A 15,980-nucleotide genomic window follows, 5' to 3' on the forward strand; every position below is an offset into this window, starting at 1 on the left:
TGCTACCAAGTATCCCTAAGGCACCACTCTGCAGCTTGCAGTGAGGCTGTGCTGTTTGAAGCATCTAGTAACCAATAAAGGGCTGACATTCTGTAATGCAGCACTTTCCATGTCTCCAGTTCGTCAACATCCTTTACATGGATAGGGAGCTGTAAAAATACAGCATGCTTTGGTTACTCAGCAACCTACAGGTCTCTTCTTCCTGAAAACCTTGAGAAGTAATAGACTCTGGAGCCTGATAATCTGCTTCCAATAGTTAACCTGTATTTGCATGAGAGAAGAAAGCAAGCTAGTCCTAATAATGAGGCAGTATAGTAGTTCTAGACATGGGGACACAGTGTTGAGGAGCTGTGTAGTGTCAGACTAGCATAGCCCACCAGAAGATTTCTTATATACTGACTTTTGTCAGTATTTGCTCATTTCCAATGTTGCTCGAGTGAAGTATTCCTGGTTTTTAGCAATGTCGTCCTCCTGAGTGCTGGCCAGCTCTCACCTAGACTGCAAATAAGCATTGGCACTGCAGTGCTGTCCAGTGGCTTGCATTGCATTGTGCACTGGTGTTAACAGAATGTATATGTCTATTCTCAGGGAGCTGATGGTGTGGAATACTTACTTATTCCTGTAGATGACAGTACCTTGACTGACTTCTTGGAGAAAGAGGATGAAGATGTGTAATGTCTCTCTGTTCTCAAAGCATCTATGGCAATTGCTCTCGAGGGCTGCTGGAGAGGGGCCTATGCTCAGATCTCTCTCCCTCCAACCCCAAGGCTGCTGGGCTACTTACTGAAATGTAATAATTGTAATGAATGATGCTCATTGTTATACTACTTCAGGTAGTTTGAAATGTTGACTTTTGTAAGCAAGGCATCTCTTGCTCTGTAGTTAGATTTGTCTGGGTTGTCTCTTAGTTCAGATGATGCCTTCTTCATATCTATGCAGCCACCCTTACAGCCAGAAAAACAAACTTGGTAAGATTGTGCCTTCTGCTCTTACCTCACCAGCCATGAGGATTTGATTGGAGCAGTTTACTTGGGAAGTGCAAATCTCTAGAAGGTCAGAGCTTTAGTTTGTAACAGTGGTGCAACTTTTCTCAACTGAGTGCTTTCCAGTACTCCTTTACCAGTTGGATAAGACTAGTTTCCAGTGTATGAAGAAGCCAAGATTTATAATGCTAAGAGATCCTGCCTTGATTGCATGAGAGACTAGTGGGATTGGGACACACTGTGAGTAACTTACTGAATTCTGGCAACAGAACTGAAGGACTTGCCCCAAACCCAAGATAGTCAAAACTGTCATGGACTTGAGTCATTGCCTCTTGGGGAGGGTGAGAGGATCCAGCTTCTTTCGTCTGCTTTCCAAGTTTAAATCCAGGAATAGGAAGAGGCTATGAAGTTTTTCTGTTGATTTTTTTTTAAAAAGCTTGATTGTATATATATATTTTTTTTTATATCAGGAGAGTCTTCTGATCCTGGAGGAGGCCTTAAGTGCCACTTATAAACTCCCTTTTTTTAAGCCCTCAGAGGCTGGGAGACTGCTGAAGTTTGACAGCTTTCCTTCGCTTTTTTTCTCAGGTATGTGGGAGTAAGCCCTATAGTTCCATCAGCTGAAGTCTGCCAGCCAGACTTCAGGGACTTTGTATGTCTCATATTTGGTAGCTGTGTTACAGCTCAGTGTTGTAATAGTTCAATCAAATAAAGTACTTTACTAATTTTCCTTAGCTTGTCTTGTCTTCCACAATCTTTTTATGTTATAGGAAGACAGCAATACTTGTAGCAGTTGTGTGAAAGCCTTATTTGCATTATTATGTCAAATACCTCTTCCAATCCTTATGCAGAATTCAAGCCAATCAGTAAAAATTTTTGGTTTTTATAAGGTATCAAAATTAAAAGTAATTTAATTACCTTTTAAAACCAGTATATAGCTTTTGAAAAGAACCAAAACGTGTGTTCTATGATTCTATCATATGGAGTAACATTGTTATCTGGTCTACCCCTCACCGACAGAAGCAACAGGTTTTACAGCCTGACTTTTGCGTGTATTGAAAACAGGGTATCTCCTTATCCGACTGAAAATTTGATTCTTCAAACATATGACCTAATTAGCTTTGTTGGAGAGTCTGATGGCGAAAACTGGCACATGCCAGCAGTACTATCTGGCTTCCTCCCCTAGAGCATTTTCCAATGGATGTTCTCTTCTGGTCGCACTTGCATTTGCATTTTACAGGCTGCAATTCCAAAACTTTGCAAAATGCATCAGATCCTGCCTGTCACTACATACGCCACCATCAGAATCACTACAACTGGGATCAAAACACGTCTTACCTGATGTCTGAGACTAAATGTACAGTTCAAGAACAAGAACTCTGCCACTTGAAGAGATGTGTTCTTGGGGAGGGGGGACAGGGACACAACGGGGAAACCATGCAGTCCTTTGACTCCACAGTTCCTGTGAAACTCAATGAGTACATATGGAAGATGCCACCTGATGTGTTTGCAGATAGCAATACTGTGGTGCATTTTCAGTGCAATTATGTCTGGTTTTCTAGATGTGAAATTTACTTTAATGAAACACTAAATCATCCTGAATTCAGAGTTCCCTGCTAGCAGTTTTGGTAGACTACCAGGTGTCCATGAAGCCCTCCTTTTGGCCTGTAAGAGATACCACACATCTGCTAAGAGAAGATGGAATTTCAATTGTTTTTTTTTTGGCTGCTGATTCTATGTCACAAACATGCAGGCTAAAGAAAATTACTGTGAATTAATTCCTGTGGGCTTTGTGTTCCAAAGTATTTTATCCTGATTTCATCATGTTTCTGGGCAATTGCCCCATCTATGTATTAATTTTTGGTCTCAAATTTTGTGTATGTATTAAGGTAATAGCATTTGAATGTCCTCTGTAACAATACAGAACTGTTGGATTTGGAGGGATCATTGCTACAGTCCTTTACTTGGGAAAGAAAAAATTTCTTTACACTTCCTCAACTTAGTGAGAGTTTTGCCTACTATTGATAAGAATAATGGCCTTTATATAGCCTCAGTAGCTTCAGATCATACTGGAGTCATCTTTTTCCCACTTACACTTTAGACAAAGTTACACAAAATTAGGCAGTAAAGATGCAGCTTGATGAGCCAGTTTTATTAACCAGAAAATGGTACCAAGATCTTTACAAACTTGCAATGGAAATATTTTCATTTTGTTTAAATACTCCTGTGGTAAGCACATAATCCAGAGATGGTAAGGTATGTACTTGGGAGACTTTTTTTCTTAGAAGAACCCAAACAAATACACCACAATAAGAAGCCCAACTTACAAAATTACAACCAAGCTTACAACCAGTGGTGAAAACGCTACTTGTTCAGTTTTAGTAATACTGTAATTAAGAGCCATAGTTATAGAAACTGTTTTAAAAAGAAAGTAACAAAAGCACATTCAGTTCATTTACATCTTTGTTAAGGAATTGAGTTTTAACCTTGCAAAGTTTTTCAATTGAGAGTCCCTCTATTAAAAAGCCTTAAATCTGCATTTACGGTAGACTGTGCAATTGAATACTAGTACCAAATACCCAAATTGTGTTCTATATTTGTATGTGACTGGTGCCTGCCTTCAAAAAACTGCTAATGCAAATGGGTGATCCGTACCCTTTCATTAATTACTATCAGATTTATTAGCTAAAATATTAGTGACTAGTACTGACATGATCTGACATAACTGCAGTAGGGTAGAACTTGTAGTGTAAGCTTAAAACTGGAGACAAGTCAGGTTTTTATATTTCACCCAAACCAATCCTTGAGTATCTTGTTATAGACTATGCAGTAACAGTAAATTTATTTAAGTGCAGCCCACTAATTAAGCCCAGTAATTAAAATCAGCCTTCTGTAGTCCAAACCAAGCATTTATTTGACAGATGACAAAATACATCTCAGACTCTAAGGGAACATATAATACGATCATTCTGTACTGAACAAATTTAGAGCATCTTCATTAAGCTTACAATTGGACTGGTCTGTGCAAGACACCATGAAACTCTTGACTGAATTCTCTCCTTTGTTGTTTTCTTTTCCTTATAGCACCTTGAGGGGATCTCTGTCTGTCTCAGACACGATTATGTTGACTTTGTTCTGTAGGTGGATAGCTAGCATGTCACGCAGCTCTGTCAAGAAGCCTCGCTCAGTGTTGCTGTGCTCACACAGAATAACACTTATCCCATTGGCGACTGCATCCAGAACATCATGGTGGGACATCTCTCCTGCCATTTGGAGGAAGAAATGCCATGTACATCACTAACAGTACAGTTTAGGTAACCAGTTCTTTGCAATGTATACAGAATCTTAGCTAGAAGCTGGGAAAATGTAACTGGGGATATAGCCCATAGGGAGGAATGCAACACCATCTGCTCAGTGTAAGAACATGGAACACTCCTGCTTTAGTGCCCCTTGAAGGACTTTCAGCTGATACTCCCACATACAAGTACGACAACAACAGAAATTATTTCCTCTCTTTGAACAGATTCTGCCATTTGGGCAGGAAAGAGTATGAAGAGTCATTTGGAAAGTGGACTGTCTGGATGACATGTGGGTTGCTGTGATGCCAGCACAGCAATTGAGAAGCCTTGTGAAGAAGTCTGAGGGTCAGCTCTCCAGGACTGTGTGTTAAGGGGGAAATGGAACATGCCTTACCAAAGAACTTGCCTGAACTAAGGAAGGCAGACTTCACATTGTTGAGCAAGGTGTAGGGATTAGCTATCCCACTGTTTGAAAAGAAGATAATGGACTACATGTCCCTTTGGTCAGATATACTATGGGGTTCCTTTGCAAGACTCTGTAGACTACATTATATTCCATTTTCCATTAGAGAATTCTGTAAAGAACTGAGGAAATACTTCGTATCTTGCCAAAGGAGAAACACACTGAAAGTTGCAGCAGACTGCCATCAACACTGATTCTGTGTTGAAGTAATGTGTGCATAGCAATGTTTTAATTTAAATAATCATCACTATGCCTCACAGCCATCTGATCCACATTATTTCTACTTTAATGTTATTATTTTATCATTTCAATAACTGTTTCTCAATTATTACAGGCAATTATGTCCAAATCTTTCAACAGCCAGTCAACTCTTTTTTGCTTTCTTCTCTTCTAGTGACTGTTTTTATAAGGTAACAAACATAATCTTTTACCTGTGAGATAGAGGTCAGCTTCCACTCCCTTCAGGACACTGCTCCCAGAACCAGCGCACAGAGCAGTTTTCTTAACTGGTGATTCTGCAGGATATAAAGGTGTCACAGATTAACTGTGTCCTTCTGTGCAGCTCTCACATCAGTATTGCTACTGATTGTTTCACAATAATTCTATCTTGCTTTTAGGGTCAAAGTAAATTTGTTGGAGAAAGAGACACATCTGTCAGTTTGAAAGAGTCATGGGCCTCTAACATCTCTGATATCAAAAGCAAAATCCTCTGTGTGCTAAATGGATGTGTAGATTTTCTTTTTTCTTTCAAGGGGTAGGAAGGTTTGTGGAAAACTACAGCATGGAAGCTGGCTGCTGGCTAGTTCTCTCCTACTGAGGTGGTATTTAGTGAGATTTCTGAACCCTTTAATAGGCTGGTACCCTTTCCAGGACTCTCATATTCCACCATCATTAGTCTTCCAACTAATGATGCCACTAAGGAAGGATTTTGCCTCTGAGATAACTGTTTTCTAACTTTTAGCTCTCAAAAGACTATCTCAGTGCTGCTCCATGAGAGCTGCTCCATGCCATTAAAAATTTGCCCGTTTGCTATGATTGATGATTCCAAGCTATTACATGTGTGACAATGCCAGGGAATTTAATTGTAGTGGTCACACCACTACAAACCCACACCATAATGAGAGGGTTCAAAATAGTTCAGGGGGGTTTTAATGCAACTGATAGTATGAGAGTCTTCTAGTAAGACTTCTCTCCCATAAGTTACAAAGAGTTCTCAATAAATTTGCTCTCACAAATTCTAACAGCTGTGCTTCTTGGAGATTTGGACAGGTAATTGGGATATGAGGATGCTTGCTCCATGTTTACTAGTGACCCACTGTTTGAGCTAGGATAGTTCACCTTCTTTGCCACTATTTCTCTTTCATCAAAGTGTGGATGGTTATGTGTTCATGAAGCGCCTCATTATTTTAAGGTGCTTTGAAATTTTAACATTCACAGAAGGGAGAGTAGAATGAAATGGTAGTCATGTGTGTCCCAACGTCCCAGGGGGAAAAAATCTTAGTCATTTCACAAATTATTATAAAGGATGTCTCATATTCAACTTCTGCTGTCCCTTCTTCACAGTAACATCCAGCATAATCTAGACCTTCCAAGTAAAAAACACACATGAAATTCTTTTTGTGTGATTGCGTCACCTAACTACTAAACTGCTGTTTCTTGTCTTTTAACAGTGCTTCATACTACCTGGAAGTGAAACTATCCAAGACAGCAGTACTTCATACACTCATGCTCACACTCACACTCCTTATCCTGCTGGAACACTAGTGCTAACAGATAGTCTCACTTGCAGGCCTGTTTACCTAGTGTCTTGCCCATTCCCACGGCTAAGCGGATGTGTGGTAATTTTAGGTGGCTTTTGATACGCTCAGTTATGTCCAACAAAGACACTGGCTCGCTCAGTGTGCACAGACGTCCCATTCCAGTATGGGGAAGCAGAGGCTGAAAAGAAATTAAAATTACTGTAAGAAAGCTGACACCAGAACTACCCATCTCTTTCCATGTTGTCCACATATGAGTATCTTGGGCACTCAGGAATGTCTAGAACTTCGTATGTAGTGTTCTTGAATGTAACGTACAAATTACACCAGATATGGAACTGAACTAGCATTAGTGTGGGCCATGCAGCTATTTTCATTGCTCTGGAAAATGTGTGTGGCTTCAAATCCCCACAGAGCAGTATTTCAGAGCACTGATGGGACAGCATAGGAAACCTATGATGCTACTGACTACTGGATTTCAGTGTTTAGAGTGCTCAGCGCATGCAAGTAGTACATTCCCTGGAAGCAATACATTTAATTTGTTACCTTTTGTAATAAGAGAATCTCGGTCCTCTCATAAAGGCTGTTCTGGGACAATAATGCCATCACCTTCAACAGTGCTTTCTGAGAGCAGTTCAAACTGACTCTTATTTGCTCCTCACCTTCAACCCTGAGGAAAGATACGGTTGGTAGATTCTAAGAAACCAGGCAGAACTTCGGCTTCATATTAATTTAAACCAAAGCTATTCTATCCCATGGCTATTCTACCACAGAAATGAAACAAGAAAGCACTGTAATAGCCTAGCCCAGTCTAGTCTACTCTCATGGAAGAAACAGATATGGGAATTTAACTCAACTGTCCTCTTCAAATTTCTTGTTAATACTCATCTTTACCATCTCTAACCTATGTGATGCTACACAGAGTCACTGTTATCATTTAGTAGAACATAGATTGATCAGAAAGGGATCTTTATCCCTTAAGTTTCTAGGTCTGTTGCTGAAAAAAATAGCAGCAAAGCAAAAGGAGCAAAGAGATTACGACAGTAAAATACAATTCCAGCAACTTACTCTTTCAAACAACGGAAGGAATACAACATTAGAGAGTGAAGCAGATACCTGGCAGGCAGAGTAGTGAGACATGAGATCTCTTGGATATCTTTGATTTTGGACAGCACCGTGTCTAGATGCTCAGTGTTGTCTGTGCAGAATTCTACCCGGTGAGTGCCCTCAGCTGGATGGCTTGGTGCAGTTGATGGACGCAGCGGGACAGAAGTACAGGCACCTGAGAAAACAGTACAAGACTGCTGCCTTAGAAAGCTGGCCAAGTATCCTAATACCGATCTAGCACATACAATAAAGAGATACAACAAAAAGGTGCAAGTTTTGCACAGGAATCCATTTTCCCTGATCAGAGCTGAGGACTTCCTGCCTGGTTGTCTCCATTAGGCACAATCTATTTTAAGTGCAAAGCAGCTGCTGCGATATAGAATTCATTCATTCATTCTTAAGGCCATCCACTTTATCCTAAGAACTGTACAAAAGCAAAATAGTTTCTGGCTTGAAATTCAGGCTGGAAAGGACAGAAATGTTTTCATTTATGAACCTCGATACAGAATAAAAATCTTAAAAGAATTTCAGATACCCTAAGTCCTTTGCAAACAATGAGATCTTGCCCTTTACAAATTCGCGGTGGTGATTTAAAGTCAGTGGTCTAAACTTTGCAACCAAGATAACAATACTCTGCACCAGTTCTGACAACATTTAATAGTACAGTCGTGCATCTGAAAAGCTCTTCTAGTGTTTGTGTTTGGTTTTCCTCACCAAGCTCTGTTCTGTATACTTGGGATACTCAAAAGAATTCAAGATTACTAGAGGAATCAAAAAAAACCCTCTCCAAAGCATACCTGTAAAAGCTGGAAGAAAGCAAAGTGAGGAAAAGCCCGACATACAGTAGCATATACTGATTAACAATGTTAACCTGTTTGTTTGTTTAACAGAATCTCACCAAGTCCCTTTGCTAGCCAGTCATTGACTCCGTGAGGTATGGCATCGTATGCTGTATGCGGAGAGTAAATCCCAATTCTGTGCTCCAGGGCTCGGACAACCAGCCGTTCCTTCCAGGTCTTCCACGTTACTCGCTTGAGTGGTGTGAATACAGGAGGGTGGTAAGAAAGAATAAGGTCTGCCTTTTTCTGCACTGCCTCTTCCATCACTTCCTCACTGAGATCGTTAGTGAGGAAGAGGGTGTTCACAGTGTGGGGAGGACTTGGTTCCACCAGCAAGCCCACATTGTCCCAGCTTTCAGCCAGAGAGAGGGATGCAAAGTCATTCAGGGCTGAAACGAGCTCACCGAGATTCATGAGGGAGCGTGAGGGCAGGTGTCCCAAAGCACGGATGCAGCGCAGAGGGCGGTGAAGCAGCTGCGTGCCAGGCAACAGCATGCAGCAATCTGTAGAGGGGGTAAAACCGGCAGGAATAATCCCAGGTGACCGAGCAGCAGAAACCACAGCGCCGAGAACGTTTACGGTGCGACGGAAGAACGGCGGCTCCGCTTCCTGCAACTGCTGCCGGGAGGCTCCGCCCTCCTCTAGAAGCGCGGCGGGGCCGGGGCTGTGCTGTGGCCCCTGCGCTGAGGGGGTTAGGGACAGCCTCTCAGCAGCGCCGTGCCGGGGGCGGGGTGCGGCCGGAGCCTTCCTGCATGCGAGAGGGGAGCCGCTTCCCGGCGATAGGGCGCCTGGCTGGGGCCCAGCCTCGGCAGGTTTGTGCTAGGCCTCCGTATGGCCGGGCGAGGGTGAAGCTGCGGGGCGGCGGCGGAGGGCCGAGCGGGCGGCCGCTCTGCGGTGGGGATTGCGGACTCTTCCCGGCCTCCCGAGAGGGTCGCTCGGCTGTGGAGAAGCCGGGCCCCGCGTCGCGGGGATGGAGCGGCGGGCGGGCCGAAGGGAGAACGGGGTGAGGGGTGAAGAGTGAAGTTGAAGGAGGCACGGCCCGAGGCCGCTGCTGGCGGGTCTCCCGGCTTCAGTGGGAGAGAGGCAATTGCCAAGCCTGGGGCCAGGCAGGGAGGGCAGAGTACGGAGGGGAAACCGGCGTGTGGAGCTGGTGGTTCCTACACGACTGCTAGCAGAATTCCAAGTGCTTTCTTTGGAAATCGCGCTGAGGCAACGAAAAGTTTGGTGCTGTGTTTGTATGCAGCTGCTTGTCTGTTGCAGGCTGTCGGAAAGCGGCTCCAAATCACACTTCTGTTTAGGGACCGGCATGTGGCTTCTAGCTGTTCAGTTCAGACCTTCACCAAACCATCATCTTTGAGACAGCTGTGATTGCTTGGTATAAGCATACATCTTAGGAAAGCGTGGTTTTTGCCCCCCATCCCCTTTCTTTCTTTAAGCGATTTTGTTTTACGCTATAGGATAGTGTAGAACGAAAATAAATAGAACTAGAATTCTGGTTACGTGCTGTGCACTTGCGTAACATAGAACATTTATCCACAGAGTTGCTTGAATGTAAAACTCTGTGCTGTAAAATCATAGACCCACACAGATATTTTAGATCCAGTAGAGCTGGGAAAAGGTGAAAAAAATCCTAACAAATTTTCTGCATTTTCTTGGCAGGAAATTGCTGTACGCAAATCTACCTGTGCTGTTTGATGAGCAGACATGGTGAGAGCAACAATACTTTTTTATATTTTCTTTCTTTCTGAAACAGTCATCTCTTGGACAGTGAGTAGCTACTCTGCATCTCAGAGAACTGGGTGTTTTACTGTGAAGAATTTCTAACCAAAAGCTTAGGTTTCCATTTCAGTTTTGTAACAACATATTGTGAAAAGGGAAATAGGTCACTTTACATCAGTATAAGATATAATTACATTTTTGGTTCTAAGATACTACATTTTAATCCCGCTTTGGCTAATATTTGGTAATCTAGTTGTATCACAGGAGTGTTATTTGAGTTGCAAGCACATATTCCTGCTTGAGCATGTGTAACCTTCTGCACTTGCAGGCTTTTTAAAGTTGAGCAAATCAGGAAATAAAGATAAGACTGTATGTTTTGATTCTTCAACTTGGCAGTTGAGTGACGGGGTAGGTCCAGTTTGCAAACACACACTGTATCTCTGGAGTGTAAGGGTGTGAAACAGAGCTTCTGCATTAGGATGGCAAACTTGATTTGTCCTGAAACTAAATGAAGCCAACCGCTTTCTGGTGATTTCCCTGGAAATGTGGAAGCTTTGTGACATTAGCCTTGCTTGTGGCCAAATCCTGAGACAGTGGTTATTTGCAGTGGGAACTTGGTTGTGTTCTTGGTGGGACTGGGAAATGAAACTGAGTCTGCTAGAGTTTCATTGCTGATTTAATTATTATTTTCTGCCTTTTGCTCAGGCTGTCACGCTGCATACTGATGTAGGAGATATTAAAGTGGAACTGTTCTGTGAGCGTACGCCAAAGACTTGCGAAGTAAGTCGAGTTACAGGAGCAGGATTGCCTGGTGCTGAAACAAAGCAGTAGAAATAGTGAAGCCTGTAAAGGAGGAGAAGTGGCTTTTGCAGTTCATCTTTTCAGATACTGGAATAGAATCATAGAATGCTTAGGGTTGGAAGGGACCTTAAAGATCATCTAGTTGCAGCTCCTAACATTTTAAGCTGGTACAGTGCCTGTTCCACTCGTGGAACTGTGCACTGTGTCCCACTGCCTAGAGTTCTGCTGGATGTTGCTCACCAGATAAGGTTTAGTTAAGGGCCCCTGTTCTCCAAGTTCCAGCATCTGCCAAAGCATCCTTTGTCCTTAATGGGAAGTACGGCACATGGCCTGGGATTCTCAGTTTCCTTGGGTTTGCTTGCACTCACACAGATTAGGCGATACTTTAAAAGTGAGAACTGCTTCCTGGTTTGTCAGAGGTCCCTGGTTTTGCTTTCTGTGATAAACTTAACCTTAGATTGAAATCAGTTTTTTTTAAACTAACTAACAAAGCTGAGGCATGAAGTTATTAATTACAAAATTAGGTTTACAAAATAAACATGTTGGATGAAAGTGATACTTCTGAGTATGTCTGGGGCTGCTTGTTTGTTCCTCAAGTCAGGCAACCTTCTGCTGTCAGGCATTTTGTTAAATGCTCTGATCTGTGACATTGTCAAAAGAGCATATTGGCTATAATTCATTGATGGCTATTCTGTGGCAATAGTGTGTGGAATTCATGTGGTCACAGTGCAAAGCAGAGCAAAAGGGTTGGTCTTGCTGTGGCCAATGCTGTCATTTTAGTAAGAGGATACTATTTCTGTATTGTTTATTAATAGAATTTGTTTTCCTTTCCTTAGAATTTCCTGGCTCTTTGTGCTAGTAACTACTACAATGGATGTGTATTTCACCGGAATATAAAGGGCTTCATGGTTCAGACCGGGGATCCATTAGGTAAATTCTTCTGTCCGGTTCTCTCCATAGAAAAAGATACATAAAAAGAAAATGTAAGTTAAAAAAAAATCCTTATAACTATATATATTAAAACCATCAGTAAATTAAAATACAAGAATACTGTATTGTTGATGGAGCTATTTCTGATGGTATTAGCTTTCTGTGGTGAGCCAGAAATGAGAGAGAGCAGCTGTGACACTAGTTCTAAATAATGGTGCAGCAGCAAAGCATTCTACAGACTTTAGCTGATCCAGGTGTTTCCACTCAGCTATGCTGCCCTTAAAGTATTTGGGGAAAGTGTCCTAGAGAGTGTCAACTGTTTGGAAGAAGATCTGATTCAAGTGTGTGTCTGTTTGTAGTAACACTGAATTAAATTTGGGGCTACATCAGTGGTTTGTTCTGCTATGTAATGGGTGTTCCTTCTATGTTTTGTCTCTGCTCTGTATCAAAACATGAGAATCCAAGGTCTTCCTCAAACAAATTATGGGCTATTGTTTGTGTTGTAAAATGTTGTAAAAGAGCAGTATATAATTTATGGAATTTTCTGTCTGAAAATGCAGTAATCTGTTTTGGTGCTTCTTTGTCAGGCACTGGGAAAGGAGGTAACAGCATCTGGGGCAAGAAGTTTGAAGATGAATTCAGTGAATACCTAAAGGTATTTCTGTGCTCTCAATATGCAGTTATGTTTTCATCCAAGTTTTCTTTACAGGTTGGAGAATGATCAGCATTGTGTTGTGCTGTATTAAATGCTTCTTTTGTAATTGTAAAGCAAAGTCTAATCCTGCAATAGAGGGATAGAAAGCTTGTTATTAAACTAGGAACAGGCACTTCTGTACTTGGCAAGTTAGGTTTGAGGGTTTTCATCACTGAAAACAGAAGAAGAAGAAACTTGTGACGAAGTAGTTTTTGTACACTGAAGGCAAGGAAGTGATTTTTCTTTGTAAGAGAGTTTGAGGAGCTAAATGTTGACTGTGATGGAATATCTTAGCAACCATGTCCGGTTTTAATGATGGTATTAAGGCAGAGTCCTAATTCACAGAGCACTTTGTATATGTTACACATCTGTGAAAGCAAGGCTTGTTTCATGTGGACTTTTTTCCCTTTTCAGCACAGTGTCCGTGGGGTGGTTTCAATGGCAAACAGTGGTCCAAATACCAATGGATCACAGTTCTTCATCACTTATGGCAAGCAACCGCACCTTGACATGAAGTACACTGTGTTTGGCAAGTAAGTGACCCAACTGTATGCCTCCTCACTATAGTGATCTGTGATGGATCTGAGTATTTCAGGACACATGCAATGCAAATTTGGAAGCTTCTGGTTCTAAAATCTTTAAAATATTGGGTGTGTATATTTAAATGTATGTTCTTTTACTGTCAGCAGAATCAGTTGCTCCAAAATGCTGTCCCCTTTTTCTTAGTAGTAGTAGTAGGGAATTAGTAGTAGGGAGTTCAGTGGAGAGAGGTGTATTCAAAATTCCCTCAGGAATGGAGCTTCCCCCCTGACACACACGCACACACACACAGAGGGAGTTACTCCAGCATGCCTTTTAATCCCTGCCCATACAGCAGGCTTATTTTAAGCCAGCTCCAGAAGAGCCCAATACACACAGTTGCAGAGTTTACCCAGAAGCAAGAATCTGATCTGGGACGGGATCTGGGGTGGGTGTGGTAGTGACATGGTAATGTTTCTGTTTAGTTGGAACTTCCTGTTGGTCAGATTAAGATTTATGGAGTTGACAGTATGTAAACTCAGGTGAGGTTGAGGTGCATCATTATTTTAAAACATTCTGATGTTAATAGAGACTACTGATACTATATCATCCTTAAAGCAACTGCTTGAGTCTTTTGGATACTGCTTTTTCTATCTGGGAATCATGGTAATGTCTTTTTTTCCAGTTGTTAAAACTCTCTAGTGTACAAGTGAATTTGCTGAGGAAAAAGTTGCCTTTTATTAAATGGAATTAAATATTTAAAGGAAACTACTGAAATGTGAAAACATATTTTCTGCTTCTTGTTTATTGACATTTAAGTGTTTCTTTTTCTTTAAATTTTTGAGTTTGTTTAGAAGTGTGATTGAAGGTAGGCTTTTTTAGACCTCTTTCTTACAAAAGAGTAGCAGCTCTGACAGATGAACTTTGCCAGATGAACTGCCAGTGGCACTTCAAAATAGTCTTGCCCCAGTTGCAGTACCAGCAGAGCAGCATATGTGTCCCTATTGGTCAGCAGTCCAGTGTCCTAGATTCAAAGAGGTGATGCATCTGACTGAATTGAACTGTGAACAGCACACGTTTTCTACCCATTCATTACTGGGCAGAAAAAACCTGCCAAGACTTACCAGAGCTTTTTAGAGAGAAAAGTAAGAGGTATATTAGAGCAATCTCTCTTGACACTTCTGCAGCCAGAGCAGAAAATCTGAAGGTATAAACCTGTTTGAGTCATTAGATTTACACAGTTGTTAACGATTCTGTCCAATCTTGTCTTTGACTCACAAGGTTAGAAGTGATAATCTCACATTTGGAAATTGATTTTCCAGCCATAGGATTTTAGGAAGTCACAGTGAGGTTTGGCATGGCCAGCGTCTTGCTGCTGTTTAAGCCTATACTATGATAGGTCAGTCCTGCCTACCAGGAAGTGCAGCCAGGGTCTTTACACGGCTATGGTTGGTATAAAATATGATGATACTGTCATGTCAGTGGGAGTTACTTGTATAGAATCTGTCATGGATGCTTACCATTTCCTTTCAAAAGACATTATGTGCCATACATAATGTATTGACTGTGTTACTTGTATCATTTGCTTCTGAAGTCCTTGCCCTGTGACACTTTAACTGTAAAGTGCTTTGAGATATCTCAGTTATGAAATTTAAATCATTAATAGAAGGTGATTCCTGGCACTTCTGCTTTTCTTCCAGAGTTATTGATGGCTTGGAGACCCTGGATGAGCTGGAGAAGCTGCCTGTGAATGAGAAAACCTACAGACCTCTTAATGATGTTCGCATTAAAGACATTACAATTCATGCCAACCCTTTTGCTGTGTAGCTGCAGAGTGCTTCGACACATTCTGTAGGGACAGATCAGATTGACTGCTGGATTATGGGGTTTAAAGTATCTTTCAAAAGGGTTACCTGAGGTGGATCATACCATTGCTCATTGAAAACAGGATCTTCAGGAGCTGTGATGTTTAAGTGTTGTCACAGAGGAATCTGGTGTTTTAGAAGCCAGTTTTCCAGGATTTTGATTTTTAAACATTGCTTTTTCTACTGGTAAAATAAAGATGTGAAAAGATACATTTTTTTGCAAATATTTTTCTGCCTTAATTTTCTTAGTGACACTGTGTTGAAACAGTGTCCTTTGCTACAATTTCATGCTAATGGTTTCTTGACCCTTCCTCGTGTAAATTCTAGCCTTCCTTCCTTTGTTGGTATTTAGAAAAGTGAGTAAGAGACACTGTTTTTTTTCCCTAGGTGAGAGCAGTGATGTAGATAGATGAAGCCTTTCTCTCCTAGAGGATTAAAGACCGTGTTTAGAGAAGTGATTGCTCTTGTCCTGCTGCATTGAGATGGTAACCTCTTCAGCCTCCCCAAAGTGTGGATTGGAACCAGTCATTTTTGCCTCTGGCACAATGCTTTTGATAGGAAAGAGTAAGTGTCTGCATCTTTACACAGCTGTTGATCAAAACTAGGTAACCATGGGTTTACTGTAACTTGTTTTACATCACTTTATTGCACAAGCAATGGGTTAAGCACAACAGAAGAGTAGTGACAAAAAGGCTGTGGTCAGGCTTCTAATCAAAAACATCCAGATCCACCTGAAATCAGAAAAGATACCTGTGGCCAAGATGATGTTGAACAAATGAGAGAGCCGTTGTTCAGTCTTCTTTGAGACCAAATGTTGTTGAACTTGGATAATTCCGCAAGAAGGTACCGAGATACTTGGACTGTTGAGTGGTAAGGAAGAAAAAATGCATGTATACATATGTGGGGGTGTGTGTATATTGCTGATCCTGTGTTCAAGGCAGTACAGAAAGCATATAATGACTCAAGCAGGGAAAGGTGAATGATTTGTAGACATCAGAAAGGCA

At 41.5% G+C, this 15,980-nt stretch overlaps 3 protein-coding genes across 5 annotated transcripts in view; 2 read left to right on the forward strand and 1 right to left on the reverse strand.

Annotated features, from left to right (window-relative positions):
- LOC133270844 (hyccin 2) overlaps positions 1–2,425 on the forward strand; it is a 55,204-nt gene extending 52,779 nt beyond the window's left edge. Inside the window, exons 16-17 of one of the 3 annotated variants that reach the window (XR_009743940.1) lie at positions 589–790; positions 1,454–2,425. Coding sequence is in view for 2 of the 3 variants with exons in the window: in XM_061456439.1 (XP_061312423.1) it covers positions 589–675 (87 nt within the window). In the remaining variant the exon portion in view is untranslated. Of the gene's footprint in view, positions 1–588 lie in introns of all 3 variants that reach the window. The other 2 variants (XM_061456439.1, XM_061456417.1) reach the window with 2 other exon arrangements.
- A 1,446-nt stretch (positions 2,426–3,871) lies between these two features.
- Positions 3,872–8,977, reverse strand: NIF3L1 (NGG1 interacting factor 3 like 1). The gene is made up of 6 exons (XM_061456452.1): positions 8,508–8,977; positions 7,619–7,784; positions 7,049–7,172; positions 6,545–6,683; positions 5,177–5,260; positions 3,872–4,246 (listed from the first exon to the last, which is right to left on the reverse strand). The coding sequence occupies exons 1-6, from the start codon at positions 8,941–8,943 to the stop codon at positions 4,062–4,064; spliced, it is 1,134 nt and encodes a 377-aa protein (XP_061312436.1). The 5' UTR covers positions 8,944–8,977; the 3' UTR covers positions 3,872–4,061.
- Positions 8,978–9,241: 264 nt separating this feature from the next.
- Positions 9,242–15,284, forward strand: PPIL3 (peptidylprolyl isomerase like 3). Its single transcript, XM_061456466.1, has 7 exons — positions 9,242–9,260; positions 10,108–10,155; positions 10,873–10,947; positions 11,805–11,898; positions 12,486–12,553; positions 13,007–13,125; positions 14,812–15,284. Exons 2-7 carry the CDS (start codon positions 10,153–10,155, stop codon positions 14,936–14,938), a joined length of 486 nt encoding a protein of 161 aa, XP_061312450.1. The 5' UTR covers positions 9,242–9,260; positions 10,108–10,152; the 3' UTR covers positions 14,939–15,284.
- The last annotated feature ends 696 nt before the right edge of the window (positions 15,285–15,980 follow it).

The sequence above is a fragment of the Pezoporus flaviventris genome, unplaced genomic scaffold (assembly GCF_033815535.1).
Source record: "Pezoporus flaviventris isolate CSIRO_AGI_PZ_B2104156 unplaced genomic scaffold, CSIRO_AGI_Pfla_v1 ptg000001l, whole genome shotgun sequence".
Lineage (NCBI taxonomy): Eukaryota > Metazoa > Chordata > Aves > Psittaciformes > Psittacidae > Pezoporus > Pezoporus flaviventris.

Coding starts and splice junctions, on each gene's coding strand:
- PPIL3 (XM_061456466.1), top strand. Junction 11,899..12,485: donor TCAGACCGGGGATCCATTAG/GTAAATTCTTCT, acceptor CTTCTTTGTCAG/GCACTGGGAAAGGAGGTAAC. Junction 13,126..14,811: donor AAGTACACTGTGTTTGGCAA/GTAAGTGACCCA, acceptor CTTTTCTTCCAG/AGTTATTGATGGCTTGGAGA.
- NIF3L1 (XM_061456452.1), bottom strand. CDS start 8,943: ATGCTGTTGCCTGGCACGCAGCTGCTTCACCGCCCTCTGCGCTGCATC. Junction 7,785..8,507: donor CTGGCTAGCAAAGGGACTTG/GTGAGATTCTGT, acceptor CTGTTTTCTCAG/GTGCCTGTACTTCTGTCCCG. Junction 7,173..7,618: donor CTCACTACTCTGCCTGCCAG/GTATCTGCTTCA, acceptor ATCTTTCCTCAG/GGTTGAAGGTGAGGAGCAAA.